The sequence below is a fragment of the Pieris brassicae genome, chromosome 2 (genome assembly GCF_905147105.1).
Source record: "Pieris brassicae chromosome 2, ilPieBrab1.1, whole genome shotgun sequence".
In the NCBI taxonomy this organism is placed as follows: domain Eukaryota; kingdom Metazoa; phylum Arthropoda; class Insecta; order Lepidoptera; family Pieridae; genus Pieris; species Pieris brassicae.
Genome location: NC_059666.1, coordinates 670,553 through 694,933, shown reverse-complemented (window position 1 = coordinate 694,933; position 24,381 = coordinate 670,553). Strand labels below are relative to the sequence as shown.

Below are 24,381 nucleotides of genomic sequence, written 5' to 3'. Positions count from 1 at the left end.
AGGCTGTACATTTTGCTCACTCAGGTTTTCTTAGTTTATAAGCGTGATGATCCCTATGTACGTGCCAAGGTTCGTACACTCTTGCTCGTTTACAAGCTTGACAAATTCCTATGGATGTACATATCGATCACTTATAAGCGTGACGATGTCCCAAATCGTCGGAGTTACGTCCCGAGAGTATAGCCCGACGTAGGCACTCTCTTTGACTGTTAAATTGTATTCATTCGGTACATAGCAATTAGCACGTCATTATTTCGCTCATATTCTATTGTAACACGCGAGTGGTAAATATAGAGTAAATCAATAAATCTCTATTATTTGAAGCATCCCGTTGACCCAGGAACCGTACATTTTGGTCCTTCGAGCCATCCAGAATCGTACATTTTGGTCCTTCGAGCCGGATCTGAACCAGCGACCTATGGATATTATTATATACTTCTACATGAATATGTAGAAATTGGCTTATCAGTCAGTTTGTGTAGAAAATCGAACATTTTAAGATCACCTCAAAACATGTCGTTGTTCAACATGTCATTGTAATCTTGATGTTATCATCTAGGTTTCGAGATCAATAAACCTATAAGTCTCAGATATATCTATTTCACTTACATTTCGTAAGGAGGAAAAGGCTTATCAAAGGTACTTTTAGATGGACCTTGCTTTCGAAGTCAAAGGTCAATACATATAAGTGCGCGTTTACTTTGGACATTCAATTTAATATTACGTATTGTATAATAATAATTAATTTGCAAGTATATGGTACAAAAATGTTATCAAATGTGGTGGGTACAAAACGCATATTCTGCCACCCTTGGCGTGCAAATTTGTCTTAATAGAATGAAATTAGAATGTTATAGGTATAAATAGATTTATCACATCATAATATTATTAAGATGTTTTATTACGCTATCAAAATTATATTAATTATAATGTTTCACGCAAATAGTCATTAATAGAATAATATTTATTTTCCAAAAGTAGTACAATAAGTCTGTCATATTGTTTTTAGTGTACATTTTGATATTATTTTTGTTTTTACTGTTGAGTTAACTGTTTTGGGTTATTGCCTTGTCCCTATATATAAGGCAGCTCAACCATTTCATATATGTCTTACCGGTGATCCCATCATGGTAAATGTCTTCCCGCTGCCCGTCTGTCCGTACGCAAACACGCAGGCATTGTATCCCTCGAATGCGCTGTCAATAACGTCCAAACCTAGGTCTGAGAATACCTGAAAACAATTAGGTTAAAATTAACCTGAATCTATACAGATAAAGTTACTGGCTAAACCTTTAGAGGAAAATATAACTTTTCGTGATTCACCGTAATGGGTATGGACTATCGACCAGTCATTGAAAGGACTTTTTAGTTATGTTTTTTTTTTTAATTGTCTTACAATACACGAAAAATAGTGCGTCTCAGCGCGTCTAAATAATACAGCAGTAAAATTTTGTTCGAAATTTATTTTTTCAATTAGCCGAAACCGAGAAGATCGGTTTCTCCATCTACAATGTGTTGTATAAATTGTAGTATTCTGGAATTTCGTATATAGCGAATAAAATGTGTGATGTACCAAAGATTAACAGATTCTTTGGACGGCGTGATCCCAAGTTGGCCATCAGCGCCATTTATTAGTAGATCATTAAATATTTGTTGAATGATCCAAATTGCATACGAACACGTCAGGATAGTTATTCCTCATATATGTACATATCTATATAATAAGATCTACATAATATTGCCCGAATATTTAAGACTAAAGTAGTATAAGCCATCTAGAGGATTACGCAATATTCTTTAAGAAAATTCAGAAGTCAAAAACGCGGAGGAACAATCTAGATTTCACGTAACTTATGCCAACAATGTCGCCCATAGCATTGGGCACTTTCAAACTAACATTGTTTACTCGATTTTTTATTAAACGAACGGTATCACAATCTTTAGTCACAATCAAACCGTAACCATTTAAGTGGGTTAAAATTTGGACCGTTATCTTACATTTTAACAAACAAATTTGTATAAGGTTTTCGAATAATTCCGATATTTTTTTATAAATACGTATTTTTTTTTAATCAGTATATTAAAGATATAAGAGGGCGCCCTAAAAAGAGGTAAATAGAAGATATAAAAGTGAATGGAGAAAGAAAGCCATGGATAAGATAGAAACAAGCTGTAGGAGGCCTTTAACTGTAAAGCGGTTGCGATAAAAGGTACTAAAGGAAATGAGGTTATTAAGATAACATAATAATAGGATTAGGATAAAATGTATAATTAAAATTTGTAATCATTTGAAATAAACGGGATTTATTATAAATATATTAAAACCGGTTCCATGACTTATATAAAATTGACTTTATATATTCGTATTATATATTGGTTCGATCTCCATCCAAAAATAAAATTGATAAATCATGAAAACTTTGCTTATTCCCAAAATTATATCGAACTTAGCCTATTCCAGGTTTAATGAAAAATTCAGCTGTTTAAACCTAGGACAACGACCCCAGGTGGGTCGAACACAAGTTCTCTGTCTTGAAGAATGGCACCCAGTTTTGATTAGGAGTTAAGATAATCTTAGTCATCGGTTTTCAAACGAATACGGAATACATGGGTCGGTGTGTTAGGGCTGTTAACTTCTGTTACATGTGCTATTGATTTTAAACTTTACACGCTATAGAAAATTCGAGATGCTGTACTTCTTAAATATAGAGGAAACTTTTGAAATCCCAAACATATATATTAATTTTCCTTATTTGTATATTTTTTTTTTGTATGGCTTTGGACATCTTAAGAAAAAAAAACTGTGAATATTACATGCATGATGTAAATGATATTGTCTCAGTTCCCATCAGGTTAGGTTAGGTTAGGTTAAAGACACAAATTTGTACCTTATTTAATTTAACAAATAATGATGTTTTAATGAATTTCAACGAGGGTAAAGACCATGGGCTTGCACATTATTGAAAACTATTGCCGCGTGATGAGAATATGTAAAAGTTGGAGCTGCTTAAAGATGGAATACATAAATATATACGAAATGGTTTAAACTTTACGAAAAGAAAAAATCTATAAAAATGATTCAATACACTTAAACAAAGTAATACCTAGTTCGGCTATGTGTGATAGTGTGAAAGTGTGTGTAGGTATATACATATGTATTATTATTTAAATTTTAAACCAGTTCCAATTCTGCACATTGTCTAACTTATAATACGACATAATATAGATGACAGCCCTAATGATATGTAGGTAAACGAGTTCTTGGTCATTACCGTTTAGGTCATTATGATTTTGATCTGCTAGCGCCTAAACTCAGTGCGAAATGAAAATGTCGCCAAATGTCGAGATATTACAAATATAAAGTATATCTGTTTCTCTTAAGACTAATTTATAACAGAATAAAATCATTTGTTAAACTACTATATATAAAGCTTGGTTGAATTTCTGAAATGATTGGTAACATTGTTTGGTAAATATCACGCTATCAAGGAATTTTAATTAACGAAAATAAACATTTAACTAAAGTATCGTTCGATTAGTTATTTTATACATCCCACGATCTCCCCTGAACTTCAATAACATATTATGTAAAAACCATTAACTCAAATGTTGGTCATACACAATGAGACATCTGTCCAAACAGAATAATGAATTCGCTATATACAATATTCTCCAAGGTCGTTTCCAAAATGACATTTTAATATGAATCACAATGCTTAGGTTAAATAAAGTTTGTTTTAAAATAAATATTGTATCCTTAAAATCTTTAATTTAGTCATTATTGATATAATTCTTAAAGTCCCTTTTCAACACAAACAGAATCCTTCGACTTCAACATAATCAGAATACCACTTCATGAATATTCATATTATTAATTTAAATTTAATGTTTCCACAGCTCTCGCACTAGTATACATTTTTAATGTATTGATAACAAATATTTAGGGGTTATACCTGTTCCTGTGTCGCAAAGTTGTTGTCGGCGCTGTCATACGACCAGTAGGAGTGGTCAAATGTGAAGTCTTTGTATTTCTCCCGGTTGGCATCGTTCTGATCTTTGCTACTCTGTAATTATAATATAGGGTTTACTTTCTAAAGAAAATTCTAAAACATATATAAATACATTACGATTTGTTATAATTTCGTGTCAAATATACACAGATACAGTACAATTAACATTACGTAAAATGGTAATTGTAAAAGGCCACTGGCAGCCTTATCGCTTTCGAGCGATCTCTTCCAAGCAACCACGGTTAGAAAACAAAATTAAATCAGATATGGTAAGCGCAAGAACTGGAAAAATATTTAAGACATATAGTTATTAATTAATACATATATTATATTAATATATATATACAACTTATGGAACAAAGCAAACTAATTAAAACATGTAAATAATCAAAAAGGACAATAATAAAATAAGTATACGTAAATGAAAAGTGCACATGAATCAGCGTTTCACATCAGTGACTAGGAAGGTTAGGGATACGATGTAGACACGACATAAAATATGAATCTATAAAATATCCTTGTATATTAGCTAATAAGAATTTTCTCATTAAACATGTCGCTTTTAAATCGCAAATGTCGCAAATCTACATACCATTAGTGCTTGTAAAAAAAACATAACTAAAATTAAATTACGACAGCAATTATTAGGGTGCGAAACATGTCGATATCGGAAATCGCGGAAACCGCTGGATATTACGTAAAACATTTAAAGGTACTAACGTCTCAAGGTTATCAACAACAGACCAGTAAATTTGATAACATTCACCAATATGCAGTATGCAGTTCTGCAGTTTTAATGTAGAATTCAATCATTCTTTCTGTTGAGATATAGGAAGTTGACATTTGTGTAAATATAAATACTTAACAGGGAAATATATATCATCTTTTAGTTACCTTGAACTAAATGTTTTATTTATTGTAGGTCCACAGTTCAAAAAGACTTATAAACCACAAATAATCTTATAACAATACAAAATACAAATATACTAATTGCATAGCTAACTGATAAATATGTAGGAGTTTTTGGTGCTACTTTAACTATTGTATCTATAAATATATATTCATATACAGTTAATAGAAGTCAGTTAGAGTTTTATGATTTGATGCACAGAGAATTAGAATACTTACTTTTACCGTCATCAATCTTGTCTTTTTCCCATCCATTTGTACTATTAACTTTGCATTCATGTCTTTCTCTCTGCAAGAAAACAAAAGATTAAAAATACTGCACTGCATAAACTTAATTAATTCTTTAAAGGTTGTGGGTTTTAATTTATTATATAATTGTAGAAAACATGTAATTTGTGTCTGAAATAAAAAATAAGTTGAATATATTGTAAATACCTATGTATTGTTTAATATCTTTATTATTTATTTGGAAAAAATTATCTAATCTAATTAATGATCTATTAACTATTTGTTTGTTACATGTTTTAAACAAAAAACTTTAAACAACTCGATGTACAAATTATGTTATAACATGGTGTATCTTTACTAAGTTAAACAATCAATATTAAAATTAATAACCATAATATATTAAAAGTAATAATAATGTCCAAAATGTAATCAAGTAGTGGATATTCATATTGGTTTATATTTATTTGACAAAATTTATGAATCATTGAATTGTGATAAATGAAACAAATGGCAGTAGGTATGCTGAGTATTGGTAAACAAACCTAACAAAGAATAATTCTTTATATATGATGAAACAACAAAAAATTCCAAAGCAAAAGCTAAATTTTATTAAATAGTCATGTATGCTATAAATAGAGCTTTTATTATTGTTACATCACAACCTATTACACTTTACTTACTTACAGAATTATAAATTTAGTCGGATATTTTTGTCAAATATAAGCAGTGATAATTATTTATGCATTTAAATTGTTATCATTTTTAAAATTAATTATAACAGCGTGTCACAATTTTTTAAACGTTTTTTTAATTATATTTTGTTTTAAAAATGTTATGTGAAGTTGGAAGTAGTAGGTCGGCCAAGCTTTTTGCATATTTGTATACTTTCAACACCAAAAAAACAGTACGAAATCTAAATGCAAACGAACCGTGAAAGCCTTCCGAGTGACATCATTGCCTTTTTGTACTTTCAAAATAATGTCCCGTAACAATAGAAGCACTCACATCGTTAGATAGCATAGTTTATATACTACGCACTAAGATTAGGTTTGAGATAAAATTAACAAAGAATGTAATGGAAACAAAAATAACAATACATTTGTTATGGTTTTCATGACTAATTTCTTACCTTTGATTGAACGGGCGAACCCTTACAGCGACTTTTACCGAAGCCATTGTAACACATTATATACTCCGTATCTAAATGACGAACACTTTTGGATCTTAAACTTTTAAACCAAATCACGCAATAACAATATCACATTTTACAATATTCATTTATATTGCAAACATTGTTTCTTGCTATTTGACACAATAATAATAATATCATCATCACAGTCACACAGCAAGACTGAAAATTTCAAATGTGTAGAAAGAAAAAGTAATGACGGACACCAAGAAAATAGTCAATTGTTAAATAGTCTATGAGTATGCCAAAGACGAACAACAATAGTAAATTGTTAAATGGTAATCGACATTGACACTACTTATTTGAACATTTTAAATGAAGCTAAATCAATTTAAAAAATATATGTACATATGTTTAAATGCGAGTATTATAATAAATAATAATTAACCATGAGGTGAAAGCAATTTTCAATCTTTCAAAATATTAAAATTATTTATATCATATAAAGAAAACCTTTTTAATTAAATTTCTGACATTGCCAGCAGAGTCTGACAGCACTGTTATGCTCTGTGCTCACTGGACTATTAGCTATACCGGATAAGTCAATGTATTACCTACATTCTATAATTTTGCAAATTTATTGAATATCGAAGCGGAAAAGGTTAGAATATTTTTTTATTTAATACTAATATTTGTGTATAATCTTAATATTATCTTAACATTTATAAACGTTTCTACATGTATATCTAAATCTAATCATTTGACAAATATACACTACATTGGCGTAGTTATTACCAGTTTTCAACAGCCAAGTTACATAATGTTTTTTGATCCTATCATAGCGCATCAACATCATGACCGAGACTCCAGCACGCCCGATGAAGTTCCCGTACACCCTCTCAGCTAAGATCGCGCAGTTCCCATTGAAATACTATTTCCAGAACCAGTGGATCTGGCGTTATTGGTTGGCTGGTGGAGTAGTCTTCTCCATACCCATCTTTTACAAGATCCATAAACTTTGTAAGTATTTATTATATATTTCAAAATATTTTGAATTACATTAATAATCCGTGGTTGTCTGATGATTCAATAATTAAATAATAGCTTTACTTGTAAGTTAAAAATTGTAATTTTTATGCAGTTTGGAGTTTTTAACTCATTTATTTGTATAACATGATTTACCTATATTTATTTAATGGGCTAGTCCTACAGATTTAATATAATAATGATTTACAGCCAACTCTCCAGAGAATGTAGCACAGTGGGCTGAAAAGCGAAGGAAGGAAGCTGAAGCACACCACTGAATTAATGTATGAACCAATAATTGTTATTGATAAGTGTAATAAAATCATGTATTAGTTAGATGTTCTTTTAATTGTACAAGTATAGAAACAAGTACTTAAACAAATTCATATTACAATTGGGTAAGCATCAGTTCATTGAGAGTTAATCAAATAATAAGTGATAATTTTTAGTCTTATAATTGTCAATGCATGGTATTGGCACAAGTAATTTAACACCAGCTTGAAGCTGCAAAATTGCTTTACAGAATCTAGTTTTAAAGATGCACTATTATAACAAATTTAATCATGTCATCAATATATTTATTGAAAATGAAAACTAGACAAATATTTTCAAATCTTTATTTACTACAGTATAAATTAAAAAAAACTTATAATTACATCAATAAATAAATCAAGAAATATTATAATAATGAAAGTGAAGCAAATTGAAAATTAACATAATAGTGTTTTATTGGGAATGTAGGTTTATCAAGAATTCAAGTAACTTCTAGAAGGATCTTATAAAAATACTGAACAGCTTATTAATAAAATTTAAAAACAAAACATGTCCTAACAACATTGGAATGAGCAATTAAACAATGCCTTGTCTGACAGCATTTTAAGTTAAATAATTTTATCATTCTAAAAGATTGGTACATGAGCCTGACAATCTTATAACCATTATATTAGTTATAAAAAAAACAATTTTACTTTAATCTGCACAAAAAGTTAAGCCATTTGTACAAAAAGCATTGAAGATAAGCATATTTAAATTCCTTAACAAAAGCAACATAAATCTATAACAGACATTAATCACTTATTAAAATAGTACACACCTAAAGCATCATAGTAATTATTTAAAAAAATGTTAATAAATTCACATAAATCAACAACAGATAATGGTTTGAGTATTAAGAGAGAAAAAATGTTGTGATTTAAATGTGAATTTTAACAATTTGTAAAGAAATTATGACAACTATTATCATAATCTATTAAAGTATGATATTTTTTAATATAAGAAAGAAGATGATAACACACCTTGATATAATAGTTATACAGAGCTTATGATTGGTAATTCTTTGCCAAAACAATAATTAAGAATGTGTCAAAAGCCATGTTACTTTCTAGTATAATATTAATACTAACTTTACAATGTTTACATTTATAAGGCATACCTTAAGCAATCTTTACATTCCTATTGTTTTGAAGCCCAACCTAAAACAATTGGAATAATTGAATTAAACCTTTCCAAAGAAAAATAATTGGCTTCACATATACAGTAAATTGTTCATTTGTCTACTTCTAGCATATTTACTATAAGCGATATTTGGTTGTGGAGTTATCACAGCATTATTACTCCTAAATGCCTATTACCTTTTGACCTGCAAAAGCAAATAAATTTGTCAAACCAGAGTTTTCTCAAGTGTATACTTCTAATATATATTTAAAAAAAAGCATAACATGCTCTAAGAAGGATGTGTGCTAATTGTACTTCGATTACTTGTGTTATAAATGGAAATTGTTATACAAGTTCTTCCTGCAGTCATTGATATTATAAGCAAACATAATTACTGTTGATCTACTTCATCTGTCTTCAACAGAAAATTTTTTTTTTTAAAAATTCAGGATTTAAATCAGATTCCACTTTTATTTTTTGATTTCACTAAATACTCAAGTTCACTAAAACACACTATCGCCTTGCTTTCTTTGCTTGAGGTGTTTCATCACTCTCTGGCAGACTTCTCTTTAGTGGTACATCATCTTCATCATCAGGATTACTTTCAGGTAGTGGTGGTAAATTTAGTTCCTGACAGCGTTTTATTATGTATTTCTCCAACCGGTATCCAGCCCTGCAAAGATTTAAAATGAAAAATATTTAGATGTTTATCTACAGTTTACACCCCTTTCAAAATTTAGTAATAAAATAAAATATTCATCTTTCAAAAAGTATTAATATGTTTGAAATTGTCCACAATCCAGAAAAAGTGGTTTCCCTTTTTTTACATAAACATTACGACAAGTTTATGAACTTATTAAATATCTCGTTAATTTTCCGAGTTATTCTCTTTCCATAATAGAAATAGACCTACTTAGCCACTGGATGTGTTTCCTGGTTGTATGTGTAACAGTTATTGAAGACCAGCGCAACGTCTGAGAGAAACTCTTCATCTTTTGTGTACTGTCCATCTTCAAGCTTCTGTTTTACTGTGTTCAGGTCCATTGGAGTGGTTATGACATCTAGATAGTCAGGGACCTACAATTAAAAAGAATGTAATTTAATTGTTACTTATTTTTTTAGTTATTCTAGGATCAGAAATGTAATTTAAATAATTTAGGGATTAATACATATTAATATGTATTAATCCCTAAATTATGTAAATATACACGCATTTTTTTTCTTACTAATTATCGTGTCAGATGGAGAACTGTTAAACATATAAGTAATAATTACTATGTATATAAAAACAATCATATGGTTACAGCAAAATATGTTGAAATTAGGTGTAAATGTTTCAATTTAATACAAATCTTACATCATCTATAGATACTGGTTCAAAGAAAGGCCAGCTGTCCTTGTGTTTTAATGCATCTCTCAACAAATGTTGTAATTCCTCAGTGTGCAGTTTCACATCTTGTTTCCCTCTTCTCTTTCTATAGCTGGCATCTTCTGAAAATTAAATTATAAAATAAACAAAAAGAACGAATAGTAATAGTAATACAAGTGCCGTGCTAGTCTCAGGGTCATTAAACAAATCATAAATTGGACCCCAGGCTGTGCACCAATGGACTTTCTGTCTATATAGACAAAGTGAGCATGCGCGTTCAACATTCGCTCGAACAGTGAAGGAAACTGGCTCGCCTTAGACCCAAAAAGTCGACGCAGTCAGGTACAGAAGGCTGATCACCTACTTGCCTGTTAAGATTGACAAATGATCATGAAACAAATTCAGAAATTGGAGGTCCAGGCTTAAAAGGTTTATTAATTTTTGTTTTTATAATACTGATAGTAATTCAGAATTTAAACCTAGTAACTTAAATAATTAAAACATTTAAATAAGATACCTAACAAGGCTTCATAAACTCACCATGCACACCATTTGTAAGTGAATTCTTTCCTCTTTTAGTTAAACCGCCATTGAAATCTTCCTTCGACCTAAAAATAAGGTTTCATAACTGTAGTATATTTTAAGTAGTTTAAGTATTGTTTTACTAGAATATAAATGCCAAATCAGTGTTATGTTTTATTCTTAATGTTATACAGTATATAAGTTTTAATAGAATGTGATACCAATTTAATGAATTAAACATAAAATTTGCTGGAAAATATGTAAATACAGTAAAGTAATAGAATGTCAATGGAAGATAAACAAAGATCCACATGGATTTATATAATATGTATTCGTGTAGGGCGACTCACTTCCTGCTTCGTCTATTATTTCCATTGGCCATTGGCGAAGGTTCTTTGCTGCCACGTGATCGCTTTGACTTTAATTTTACTAAAGCTGTATTGAATTCACTATCTTCTGAATCTAGAAACAACATTTAATATTATTTTCAAATACCAGTTTTTTTTAAAGAATTTTTTTACATACATTACATAGAAAACTTTCTCAATAAAGTTGAAATTGAATACATTATATTTACATAAACTTTAAGACTTAATCAATATTAAGTATAATGGCTGAAAGAAGTAAGGAAAGCATGCGCATACGCAACCCAATTGTCAATTGTAGATAGAGTAAGTAGACACAGATTATAGGGGAGTATACATTTTCATAATGACCAACATCCCCCAAAAACTTACTGTTTACTAAACGACAAATTATAAACAAAAAACGGCGAAAAATTGAAAAAAAAGTTAGATGAATATGTGAATGCCATTATTGCAAATTTGTGATACCAGGAGATTAGCGATGGTAAGTAAGAAGAAAAGATATGTTAGGCTGAATGCTGAAGAATGATGATACAACCAATGAAAATGTCAAATGAAGTACCAGGAGATAAGCGAGTGATAGAACTGGGCAACAAACCCGTTGAGTAGGATCGCTTGTGCAAGTTGCGCGCGTACTGCTGTATTGAAGACATGGCCGCGGCCGCACAACGACGGCGGAACGCCGGGGCTTCACAAATTTTTATATCATTAGCTTTTAAACTAAGTACAGCAATTAAATATTATACTAGTAAAGCTGGGACTTACTAAAGTTTACATTTAGCCTCATACAAAGCAAAAAAATACAGCACAGTCGAAGCAACATACTTCCATTGAATAATTAAATGTGTCCGAGCAAGAATTTTCTGTAACCTCCAACAATTGCAAAATCAGAATTCCGATATATGGAACAAAAGTCTGTGACTCAAAAATAAGTGAAATATAAATGTTGCTCCGTACTTGGGGGAAGACCACTTGACTAACACAATTGGAAACAAATAACAATATATTAATATAGAATACCTCGCGATTGAGGAGGTGCCAGACACTCGGCGCAGGTCCATCTCTTGGCAGCTCGGGCTAAGGGCGGCTGAGCGCATTCCATGTGGTACCTGTTGGAACAGGCGACGCAAGTCGCCCCCAACTCACCCCCACTACCGCAAGTGGCGCATACGCCGAGCGAAAGGTCATCGTCGCTGAAACATTTGTTAATAATAATTAAAAGTAATGAAATATATTACAACGAATTTCCTAAATGTCAATTAGTCGATCCACATAATAATACCAGTTTAGACATAAGTTCTGTGACAGCATTTAATATGTATTTCGTTAGTAACCCACCTTAAATATTATCTGTACATACATTCTTATTGTTTTGCTACTTTTTATAATTATTTTGCCAAGATTTAACTCCAGACCAGAAATTAGACGAGCTACTAAAATTGATGTCTAAGAATTAAAATATTATATATATATATACTATACAAAAATTATTGTTTACCTATCTTCATCCCCTGGCTCTTCTATACTCTCTTCCGTGTAAAGTTTCCTGCGTTTACGCGGTGTTTTCTCTTTCGGCTTACACTGTTCACAAAACCAGTCGCCATCGGGTACTTTCTATAAAACAATTTAATAGATATTTAAGAATTATTTATATATAAACCTATATTAATTTATGTAAATATTTTCAAATTAAATGTCTATATAAAATTATTTTATGAATAATATTATACGGAATGATACTATTTACCTGATATGAAAGCCCAGACTGTAGCATGAAAAATAGTTACAATATGACAAAGCAGATAATAAGCTGGAGCATCAAAGTAACAAAAAACTTAAGCCCAAAAGACCACAGAGTCACGGAAATATTCAATAACTAAGTGTATAAAAACAAAATTGACTTATAGATTTGAATTGTGATTTTTATATTATAGAGTTAAATGGGTTATTATAATTATAAGTACATCATTAATTTAAATAAGCATTCCACATGACTTACAGTTAACTGCGGTTTCAGACAATACAAATGGTGACCCTTATTGCATCCGTCACATAACAGCATGTTATCAGGATCCGTGCGTCGTCTGCACAATTTGCAGCTCGCATGCAGCACGCTCGCCGTCCAGCAGACGCTCGCATCGATCACGAACAGGTGAAGCGTTAGGGCTGCGATACTTCGGGACTCCATGAGAGAGACTTCCCAACGTTCCAAGGCATCGAGGTCGCAAGGTTTGTTTCTGGCTTCGCGGTCCTTTCGCTCTTTGTCATCTAGACCTGGAATTTATAATGTAATAATATATAAACTAGACATTTGTCACCAAATTTTATTTAAGTGTATGAAAAAAAACCACAAAGCTTTTTATGAGTTTAATGGTAAATATATTCAAATTATAACGATTATAAATATATACGATTTGATATATAAGTATTTCTGAAGTATTTCCGAACCAATTCGACTTAGGGTCCTTCAAGAAAAGAGCGTACAAATTCTTAAAAGGCCGGCAACGCACTCGCGAGCCCTCTGGCATTGAGTGTCCATGGGCGGCGGTATCACTTAACATCAGGTGAGCCTCCTGCCCGTTTGCCCCCTATTTTATAAAAAAAAATATATATATACGATTTGATACTTATGTGTTTATAGTATACAATACATTCAATGGCTCTTTTTATTATAATTATTTATTATTATATATATTGCAATATTATAAATAAATGATTTGACTTTGTATTTGTTATCTATAAACTTGAAAATACTGACAACTTCATTACCGGTGATTGGCCATAGGCACATAACAACAAAATTATAATAATTGAAATTGAAAACTCACCAAGCGGTCGTTTAATATATTTGTGATGAATTCCCTGGGAGACTTGTAGTAAAGCACTCGCTAGACCTCTGATGACTTCAGACTTTGTATCTTCAACGGGTTCCACCTTGATTCCATTAGATTTGGGTGCCTCCAAATAGTATACCGGATCCCTGTATTTGTTCTTTGGTTTTTCTTTTTCTGTTTCCTCTGTGCCTGCAAGAACAGTAACAAATAATGAAGATCTGCTGAGATCACTGACACTTCGGGAACAGTAAATATTAACCCTATTTAAGTGGCAAAAAAGAAAAAGTTGCTTTCTTCCAGACAGGGACCGCTTCTTAGAGAAATAAAATTGTATATCGTATCTATTTCTTTATGTACAATGTATGTGAATAAGATGTGGATAAATAAAGAGTTATTATATTACTAAGTGTCATAAATCTCTAGAATGATATGGCTAATTTCAAGTATTCAGGGCTTATAAGCATAAATTTGGGAGTAAGACTGCTACAGAATCAGCTGTTTATATGACTTCATAGCAATTTACTTACCATTGGGTATTCGTAAAGTTCCGTCGGGTAGATGGGTGTCGTCTCTAAAGGCTTTGTTTGGTCCCCAGTTCAAGAACTCGGCTTGTTTGTCGTAACTTCGTAACATTATTGTACCACGCCATGCTTCACGGTCCTGACAGTAAAATAATATTTAAAAAATCTAAAACATTATCAAAGATGACAATAACTAAATACACTAAGTAATTTAATTGTTTTTCTCAATACTTCATTGCTTAGTAAATACATATAAATACACATATATATTACATACATATTTCTTAAATATACCCACACACACCTTAACTTTAAGTGCCCCCAAGCATCCATGATGGATTTTTTCTTCCAGTTCCAAGATATGGTCTCTCAAAGCCAGCTCTAAGGCCTCCTCCAAGGAGCACTCCGCAGGAACCACTAGAGACGATCTGATGGCCCGACGACGAGTTGCAGGCGGATGCAACGGAGTCTGTAAATTATAATTAATAAATTAAATATAATTGATTAGACATATGAATGTGAATACTCTTGAAAATATCTTGTTTGTTAAATACATTCTAACTAATACGTATTGTATGTATGTATGTTGTATTTTAAAGGAAATGTAAAGATTATTAAGATTCTAATTTTCTAATGTTTTAATGTGAACAACCTCTGCTATCTGTCACTTGCATGCATTTCGACATTGACATCCAGTATAAATGCAACACATCAAAAACATGTTTTCATTAGTTATAATTCCTTAGCAATTCACACCTAAGTAGTGTAGTTGACACTACTCTATACTTACTAAAAACTATCCCAACGAAAAAAATGTTTTTATTCTAACAATGTATATGTTTTTTACTTTGAAGGAGTTCGGTTAGCTGTCGAGTAATAAAAATACCTGAGCTTTAGAAGTTTCATTAACTGCAAATGGACTTTTAGCCAAGTGTTCGATGAGCGAGTTCCTCTCCATTTCCAGCACATGTTTGAGATCTGCTTCGCGAATTCCGCGTTTGTTAAGGGCCGCTATGAGTGCATCGACTTGCGCCTCGTTGGTGTATACCCACCATTGGGGACGCTCGCTCTGAAAATTATTATTTATTGCATTAAGATTTAAAAGTTTTACATTAATATACTTTATGGCTTTAGTTGTTATTTTTTTTTATTTCCTTTATTTATGTCGTTCGTTCGTGAACGAGACTAAAAACGCGTCACGTGACCACCGATAAGGAAAAAATATTTTGCCATAGTTACTGACCAATAGTCTAATTAATATTAATCATATTCAAATGATGAAGAGCTTCATACTTCACGGGGGTGTTCCGGAAGTCATACATGTTAAAGATCGTTATTATGTATATTTTTAATACAAATAATAAAAAGGAAAAATTAGCACACACCTTTCCGTGCACATAGCAAGTGTTAGCGTCAGCCGTGCAGACCATCAGGTCTCTCAGCCGTTCGATACTGTCCGGTGACATTTTATTATTGACGCCGTTCACGTGGGCCAAGGGCTTCTTGGGTGAATTGCCGCGAGAATTTGAACCAGACTCGTTTTCTTTGTCACTGCCTTCTGAGGGAAAACAATCTATAAGTGTTTATTATTGTTTATGTTAATTAATGTAATCACCTACTCGCCCATTAGATTGACAAATGATCAAACAGACACAAATACAGATATCTGTGGTCCAGACCTAAAAAGGTTGTAGCGCCACTGATATTGTATTAACTATTCCTATCTTTAACGAGTAATTAACTGCACAGCTAAGAGTTAGATTTGTTGTGATTAGTTATTTTATTTTCATAGACAAGTAGATCGCCAGCCACCTCTTCTCTTCTCCACCTGACAGATGCCGGAAATTGTTGGTTCTTAGTCGGTCGATTATGTCACTATCAGGGCTCTACTCTTAGTTTTACGCACTTAGTAGAACTCAATGAGACCTCTGTAGAGGAGGGAGGCATTAAAAGTGACCTTTCTCCTTGGCCCCCGAGTGGTACAACTCGGTGACGTAAGCCAGCAAGTCCGCGGAGTCCGTCGGCGTCCGCTCGGGCAACGGCACCGGCTTGGGCCTGCAAGTGCCACGGTACTCGTTCCCCGCTTCCACGAACAGACCGCCCAGGCGCCGCGAGATCCAGTAGCGGTGGAATGCTCGGTCCATTCCTGCAAACAATTTTTACTGTTCAAGCATTAGATGTCTTTAATATATATTACTTTGGAGTTAGTAGCTTCTACTAGTCGGTTAAACACTTATAAATAACGGGTTATTTATCTTTACGGTTCAAGCATTAGATGTCTTTAATATATATTACTTTGGAGTTAGTAGCTTCTACTAGTCGGTTAAACACTTATAAATAACGGGTTATTTATCTTTACGGTTCAAGCATTAGATGTCTTTAATATATATTACTTTGGAGTTAGTAGCTTCTACTAGTCGGTTAAACACTTATAAATAACGGGTTATTTATCTTTACGGTTCAAGCATTAGATGTCTTTAATATATATTACTTTGGAGTTAGTAGCTTCTACTAGTCGGTTAAACACTTATAAATAACGGGTTATTTATCTTTACGGTTCAAGCATTAGATGTCTTTAATATATATTACTTTGGAGTTAGTAGCTTCTACTAGTCGGTTAAACACTTATAAATAACGGGTTATTTATCTTTACGGTTCAAGCATTAGATGTCTTTAATATATATTACTTTGGAGTTAGTAGCTTCTACTAGTCGGTTAAACACTTATAAATAACGGGTTATTTATCTTTACGGTTCAAGCATTAGATGTCTTTAATATATATTACTTTGGAGTTAGTAGCTTCTACTAGTCGGTTAGACACTTATAAATAACGGGTTATTTATTTTTACGGTTCAAGCATTAGATGTCTTTAATATATATTACTTTGGAGTTAGTAGCTTCTACTAGTCGGTTAAACACTTATAAATAACGCGTTATTTATTTTTACGGTTCAAGCATTAGATGTCTTTAATATATATTACTTTGGAGTTAGTAGCTTCTACTAGTCGGTTAGACACTTATAAATAACGGGTTATTTATTTTTACGGTTCAAGCATTAGATGTCTTTAATATATATTACTTTGGAGTTAGTAGCTTCTACTAGTCGGTTAGACACTTATAAATAACGGGTTATTTATTTTTACGGTTCAAGCATTAGATGTCTTTAATATATATTACTTTGGAGTTAGTAGCTTCTACTAGTCGGTTAGACACTTATAAATAACGGGTTATTTATTTTTACGGTTCAAGCATTAGATGTCTTTAATATATATTACTTTGGAGTTAGTAGCTTCTACTAGTCGGTTAGACACTTATAAATAACGGGTTATTTATTTTTACGGTTCAAGCATTAGATGTCTTTAATATATATTACTTTGGAGTTAGTAGCTTCTACTAGTCGGTTAGACACTTATAAATAACGGGTTATTTATTTTTACGGTTCAAGCATTAGATGTCTTTAATATATATTACTTTGGAGTTAGTAGCTTCTACTAGTCGGTTAGACACTTATAAATAACGGGTTATTTATTTTTACGGTTCAAGCATTAGATGTCTTTAATATATATTACTTTGGAGTTAGTAGCTTCTACTAGTCGGTTAAACACTTATAAATAACGGGTTATTTATTTTTACGGTTCAAGCATTAGATGTCTTAAATATATATTACTTTGGAGTTAGTAGCTTCTACTAGTCGGTTAAACACTTATAAATAACGGGTTATTTATTTTTACGGTTCAAGCATTAGATGTCTTAAATATATATTACTTTGGAGTTAGTAGCTTCTACTAGTCGGTTAAACACTTATAAATAACGGGTTATTTATTTTTACGGTTCAAGCATTAGATGTCTTAAATATATATTACTTTGGAGTTAGTAAAAGCTAGTCGGTTAGACACTTATAACGGGTTAAAAGGTTTTACAGTTTTCGAACCGTTTTATAGGAATCATGCATTTAAATGTAACCTGGTCGAGTGTATTTAACAATTTAATTTTTTTTATATTATTAATGTTTTATTGAATGTTGTTGCATGACCATTAATTTATCTATCTCAATTGAAATTTTTACCTCTTTAATTTTTGGGGAAATAAACATCTATACAAATTGCAAAGCGTGATAATTAAAAAAAAAATACTATTTCAATTGGCATTATTTTTTTAACATATTACGTATATGCATTCATACCCATTAGAGGTATTATTAACCTGAATATAAACAAATGTGGCTCACATTTGTTATTTTATATTTAATTTGAATTAAGCATGTCATTCTAGAAGTTATAAGAATATTAATAGTAAGTTCTGAAGACTGCTTTTAAGTATCTTCTATAGTATAGTATAGTCTAGTATTATTAATACCCTATCAATTTAGAAAACAAAATATACTTTTTTAAAAATCTGACACAAGATTTGATTTACAAACATCTTACCCAGATAATTAGTAAACTCGAACAGCTGCATTTGCAACTCTTTGGATTTCTTCTCAAATTCAATTTTCTTCTGTTCGCTCTCCTTAGTTATCTTGTCTATGTCTTTCTTCATTTGTTCGTCTACTTGTTTCGCCTTGTCTCCCGTTAGTTTCTGTTGTTCCTTCTTGGCTGCTGCTTCGCGACGCAGTTCCATCCGAGCGGTCGCCAATTGTGGCTCACGCTTACGTTCGTTTATCTACAATTCAATTTTTTAAAATATATATTTTTTTAAGAAAACACTTTTTAAACGGATTGAAGCTATGTACCATTATTATAAACTCACCGTGACCACGCACGGTATAAAGCACGCGAAACGTCGAAAAAAAAATTATGTTAATAATTGTTAGTTTATAATAATAATACATAGCTTCAATCCGTTTAAAAAGTGTTTTCTTTAAATGTGTGAAAGTTAAAATGTACGTAATACTTGAACGCTCCCTAAGATAAAATACTCGTAATTTTGTTTTAGTTAATTTGGTACGGTCTTGCACTTTGCCGTTCATATATATATATATTTTAGTATTTTCCTTACTATTGTTGCCTGGAAGCTATCGCTTGTTGCCGATGAGGCCGCTCGTTGCATCCAAAATGAATGTTATTTGTTTTTATTTTAATGTAAAAATATGTTTTGCGAATTTACAATTGTCTCACCTGAAGCAATCTGTAAGCCTGCTTAAGATTTTTGTACTCTTCAAATTTATCCTCGACCATGTCACGGACGGTCGCGTAGCTCAACACTTGGTTCATCAGACATTGCAGGATTGCGAATTTATCATCTGCAATTAATTATACGAAAGTTAGACATAACATTTACTATTTTTGTGTTATTTAAAATTTGAAAAAGTAAATTCCGTAGTTTCTGGAAAGGCAAGGGGACACGAAACGTCAATTTAATTACTAATTTTAATGGAAAACTATTTCATAGAAACGTGTGAGTCATACGTAGCTAAGCTGATTCTCATTTGTTTACCCGTATCTAGGCTTTAAGTAATACACATAAACACAAGTTGACTAATGCGTACGGAATAAAACTTACCCATCGGCAAATCGGCAACATGTTTCTGCGTCAGTCGCTTGAGTATCGCCGGCCTCTGTATCCTGAGATGGAGACCCGGATCGTCATTGGAGCTGTATCCACCGCGCTGGTGATACCGCCAGGCCACACAACGGCTGCCTGCAGCGCTGCCGGACGACAGCAGGTGAAGCCTGTAAGTCATCGTTTGTTTTGGTCCTTCGAGCCGGAATTAATCGCGTAATACAATACGTAACGCATGACGATATCGATCAAGACTACGGAATTAAACTGGTTACAATTAAATGTATAGTATTATGAATGTAGATAAGGACAGTATATATAAAAAAATAAAACAATAAATAATATTTAAGTGAGTACATAATGTCATAGCTGTTTAATAGAAGTCTCGTAAAAGAAATCACCTCAGAACCTCGCTAACGGTGGAAGGATCCAATGGCAGCTTGCTGAGTGGAGTTCCGAGATAAGTCTGGGCCCACTTACTAGCCCGCGTCGCTAGCTCTATTGCTCGATTTACGCCCATCTCTGTTTCTTCACTATTTTTTTCAACTGAAAATACATTTAATCATCAAAATCATATGCATATATTTAATATCAAACATCACATGCTAAAAGACATTTAAAGTAAACGAATTAGTTAAAAACCTGCTGTTACCTGTGGACTCCTGAATGCCTCCTTTCTCATTGTATTCTTCTGCTTCATCTTCTTGCAATGAAAAGATAGCACTCAGAAACATCTGTATTAAGTCACTAAATGATCCCGCTGAATCTTTTACAGTTAGGGCCTGAAAAGGAATTATTCTCAACTCTTAATCTATATTATTTATATCCTGTGTTATATAATATATGTTATATTTGGATATACATATAATCCTGAAATAATATTTGACATAATGGGTTGTTTTTTAACAATTTTATATTAAATAACAGTTTCTATGGGACAATAGAAAACAAGTAGGCATTGTTTTAAAGTACTAAATGCCATGCAACGACGGGACGCTTACGGGTCTGTTGCAGATAAAAGAGGGTGTATGTATGTAGTATATATATAGATCAAAACATAAATTTAAAAACATCTAATTATTATAATTTTCAAACACTTTATTTCACCTTACGGAAAGTCTCCCAGTCTAATTCATTGTGGAAAACATCTTTGGTCTTGAGCACATCAGCGTAGGTATGTACAAAGTCAAGCACAGATAGGAAATCACCAATGTGTTTCGGCTCTATGCCTTCTATAAGTACTGGTGTCCCCTTCGGTAATACCTGAGGAAAATTTAAAATTGTACATCATTTTGAAAAATCTGAAGTAGGAGACTAATAGAAATAAAACAATTTAGCATAACAACCTAGATAAATAAATCGCTATTAAAAACAATAATTATTATAATTTTATCAATTTCACCTTTAAGTCATAATTATGAATAATGAATGAGAAACTAAATCAATTGATGTTGGGCTATAGTTAAACTATGCTGGAAGTATTATTAAAGATTTTAAAACAGAACAATATTCTATTACCTTATGGTCTTCCAACTCTAAGTCATCCTTGACCTTCTGCCATTCCTTCATATACGCCATAACACGAGCTGTCTTCTCCTTTTTCTTTGCCTTTTCATCTTCCTTCCTCTGCCTTAATTGTTCCTCAGCTCGACGCATCTTCATTGCCAGTTCTTGTGCATTCTTCCTAGCCTCTGGATTTACTATTTTTGGTTTACTAACTGAAGTTAAAGGTATGGTGTTTAACATGACAGTAAGTAGATATTAAAATCCATGAAGTAATTGGTGCTCATAACTAATTCATCCTAAGACTGAATAGTAGTGGATAAAGATAGTAAAATAAATAATAAAAAGTAGTAATTGTAATTCTCTCATGTTTTATTAAAATGGGTTCAGTGGCTTATGATTATATTAACTTATAATGTTAGTCTTCGCTTTATTCTACATACCATCACTTTTGTCCGCCTTTTTCACAAATTTATCCATTGATTCCTGTCTGCCTTTTTGTGGGCTCTTCATTGACTTAAGCTTTGAAGCTGATCCAGGTTTTGCCTGCACCTTGGATGTTGACGGAGACATTAACAACTTCTTAGATGGAGGGAAAATTGGTGATGTTCCTGTGAATATTTGGTCAAAGTGCACTTTGTTGATGTTGTATTTCTCTATAGCAGATGCCTGTAACAGAGATATTATTTATTATAGTTTTTTTATGCATTGATAGCAAATTAGCTTTCTTTGATTATTTGTTTTGACTTTTAAAAAAATTTAATCATTTGTATGGTTATCAAATCTATAGACTTGAGTATTGAAAAGGTGATTAAATATAACTTTATTTATTTATTTTATGGTCAATGGGGTAAACATTAAGGCGAAAAAGAGGAGAACTAAAGCTTAACGGTATATACAGTATGTTTATGGTAAGAAATATTATATTAGATAACATTTTTTGAATGGGACATTTCTTATTAGAATTGACTTATCTTATTAGCAAGCAATACATTAAATTACAAATCAGTAACAACTACTATACCCTTAAAGAGAACAAATTTATTATTAATTAATTTCTTTCACACTAAGTCTTGAAATTTAAATAATTGACATAAGAGACGAATTATCACTAACAAGCCATATCTCATATCCAGGCAACAAAACCAACAAGTGGAAAAAAGCAATATAAATTTTCTACAAATGTATGAAATCAGATCAAAAACATTAACTACAATAATATAACAAGACTAAGAATCGCACCTTTATGGTAATAACAGGTCCCATTTCAACAAATTGTTTAAGAAACAGCCTGTTTTTATCCCGTGAATAGATGCCTTTACGTCGTCTTATTCGTTCATAAGGTGCTGTGCCAATTTGTCCTGTAGCTGATGAATCATTTTCATCATATTGTTCCACTTCATAACAATAAGCAGAAGCAGGTAACATTGTTTTGCTATAATAAACAAAACAATTCTAAATTAACTTTTTCAGTTTTTTACTAATTATTATGTAATTGGTTGTATTTAACTATTCAATTGGAAACATTGATAGATAAAAATTAAATGTAGCTAATGGATTCACCCACTGTACAAAAAAAATTATAAGCTGGACTTACTTATCTGGATGTTGTGTTTGAGAGTCAACAGATAAGATATGGGCCTCCCGCCAATTGTCACCCTCAAGGCAAGCTTCCACTGTCTCCCCTACAAAATATCTCTCCCTCACATAATTAAACACATCTTCAGACATCTCAGCAAAAGAACTCCTATTGGTTTTGGTAGCAAGATAAAGTATTGGTATTCTTAGTTCCATTGGGAAATCTCTAAGTGATTTCCTTGCAGCTTTTTCAGTTTCCAGAGCTTCAGCATACGTCAAATTATTCTTTCCCGTCATCTCACATGACCATACCATCGAGTTAACGAGAATGATTCTTTCACAGTACTCCCTACAAACAAATTGAAAAAAGTTTGATAAATCGCAGCAAAGTCAAACGCGACGTGATAAAAATGAGAAACCTCATGTCACGCTCGCGTAACTATCTAAGAGGCCGCACGAAACAATGTCAACGGCGTGCTCAAGTGATATCTTAGAAAGAGCAACGAAAAAAACAATTAAATGCGCGAAAATTATGTACCGACTATTACTTACTCATAATCCTTGAATATCTCATCGGTGATTTCACAGTGAAAAACTTCATCATCGTCACGCAGATACCCTGACGCCGATGATTTCTCAAAGGCTTTTCTTTTTAACAGGGGCATGTTTTGAGTTCGCGGGTCACAGCGGTGGGAAAACTAGTTACAATTCGATTTCTTTTAACACTTCAGTCCTATTTTACACAAGTTTGTACGGCGCATTGAAATATACAATTCGATTTGTTAACATTAGCAAATTATTAACATTTATCAAGACTGGAAATGTAAAAATTGTTGCGTGGTTTCAGTTGACAAGCCAAAAAACGGCGCGCTAAGCGCTTCCTTCTACGCCAGAAACATATGAACTGGGTTGTCAGGTGAGCAAACAATACAATTAGTAGAAGCATTTAGTAGAAAATTTTCTGTACCTATTTGTAAATTCAATAATTTACCTAAATCTGTTTCAATGAATCAGGTAAATCATTTTTAATATATTTATAATTATCTAAAACTGGATATGCAAACCATTTTGTATTTAAAATAACAAAAGGAACAAAAAATTTATATGTTACTAGTTTCTAAGAATAAAAGTCTTGCGAAAACTTGTATTAAAATCACCTTAAGTTGACGCATTTTAAACAGAGTCGTTTAATAAATGTCGGCAATAAATGTCACTGACAGTAGGAATGTGCACGCATTGCAACCCATTATCGATACTTAGCTACCTGCGCACAAACTCTGACTCCTGATCGGTCGTTACCAGTAAGGATTTATTGTTATGACATTATTACAATATTTACAATTTGTGACGCAACACGCACAACCATATTTATTGTCCAAAGAAGAAATTTTGTTTTGAAACATTGGTGACATTTATCTTACAAATTAAAAACTTTTATTTTACAGAAAGTG

General features: G+C 32.0%; 2 protein-coding genes across 10 annotated transcripts in view; both read right to left on the bottom strand.

Moving 5' to 3' along the window:
• Nucleotides 1-6,498, bottom strand: part of LOC123718520 (kinesin-like protein Klp98A) — a 33,325-nt gene extending 26,827 nt beyond the window's left edge. For all 3 annotated transcript variants that reach the window (XM_045675111.1, XM_045675119.1, XM_045675129.1), the window contains exons 1-4: nucleotides 6,277-6,498; nucleotides 5,139-5,208; nucleotides 3,954-4,064; nucleotides 1,115-1,231 (exon numbers count right to left, since the gene is read on the bottom strand). In XM_045675111.1, coding sequence (XP_045531067.1) covers nucleotides 1,115-1,231; nucleotides 3,954-4,064; nucleotides 5,139-5,208; nucleotides 6,277-6,323 — 345 coding nt within the window. In that variant the 5' untranslated portion in view covers nucleotides 6,324-6,498. The remainder of the gene's footprint in view (nucleotides 1-1,114; nucleotides 1,232-3,953; nucleotides 4,065-5,138; nucleotides 5,209-6,276) is intronic.
• A 1,503-nt stretch (nucleotides 6,499-8,001) lies between these two features.
• On the bottom strand, nucleotides 8,002-23,813 carry LOC123719971 (bromodomain adjacent to zinc finger domain protein 1A). 7 transcript variants are annotated; one of them, XM_045676337.1, is made up of 28 exons: nucleotides 23,483-23,813; nucleotides 22,950-23,279; nucleotides 22,595-22,787; nucleotides 21,796-22,021; nucleotides 21,368-21,567; nucleotides 20,957-21,112; nucleotides 20,502-20,631; nucleotides 20,251-20,395; nucleotides 19,850-20,019; nucleotides 19,465-19,589; nucleotides 18,775-19,009; nucleotides 16,305-16,493; nucleotides 15,733-15,905; nucleotides 15,234-15,416; nucleotides 14,652-14,816; nucleotides 14,354-14,486; nucleotides 13,821-14,015; nucleotides 12,992-13,266; nucleotides 12,740-12,757; nucleotides 12,491-12,606; nucleotides 12,013-12,185; nucleotides 11,591-11,680; nucleotides 10,978-11,089; nucleotides 10,646-10,713; nucleotides 10,094-10,227; nucleotides 9,650-9,813; nucleotides 9,251-9,409; nucleotides 8,002-8,941 (listed from the first exon to the last, which is right to left on the bottom strand). In XM_045676337.1, coding segments are annotated over exons 1-28 (4,371 nt in total). In that variant the 5' UTR covers nucleotides 23,596-23,813; the 3' UTR covers nucleotides 8,002-8,940. The 7 variants fall into 7 exon arrangements, with proteins under 7 accessions (XP_045532293.1, XP_045532292.1, XP_045532294.1 ...); XM_045676336.1 differs by having other exon boundaries at nucleotides 8,002-9,409; XM_045676338.1 differs by having other exon boundaries at nucleotides 8,002-9,409; nucleotides 15,733-15,902.
• Between the last annotated feature and the right edge of the window lie 568 nt (nucleotides 23,814-24,381).

Excerpts from the sequence above, each read along its gene's own strand:
- LOC123719971 (XM_045676336.1), bottom strand. The coding sequence starts at position 23,595 with ATGCCCCTGTTAAAAAGAAAAGCCTTTGAGAAATCATCGGCGTCAGGG. Across the intron at positions 22,022-22,594 it reads GACCTGTTATTACCATAAAG|GCATCTGCTATAGAGAAATA; the intron begins GTGCGATTCTTA and ends TCTCTGTTACAG. Across the intron at positions 9,410-9,649 it reads GAAACACATCCAGTGGCTAA|GGCTGGATACCGGTTGGAGA; the intron begins GTAGGTCTATTT and ends AAATCTTTGCAG.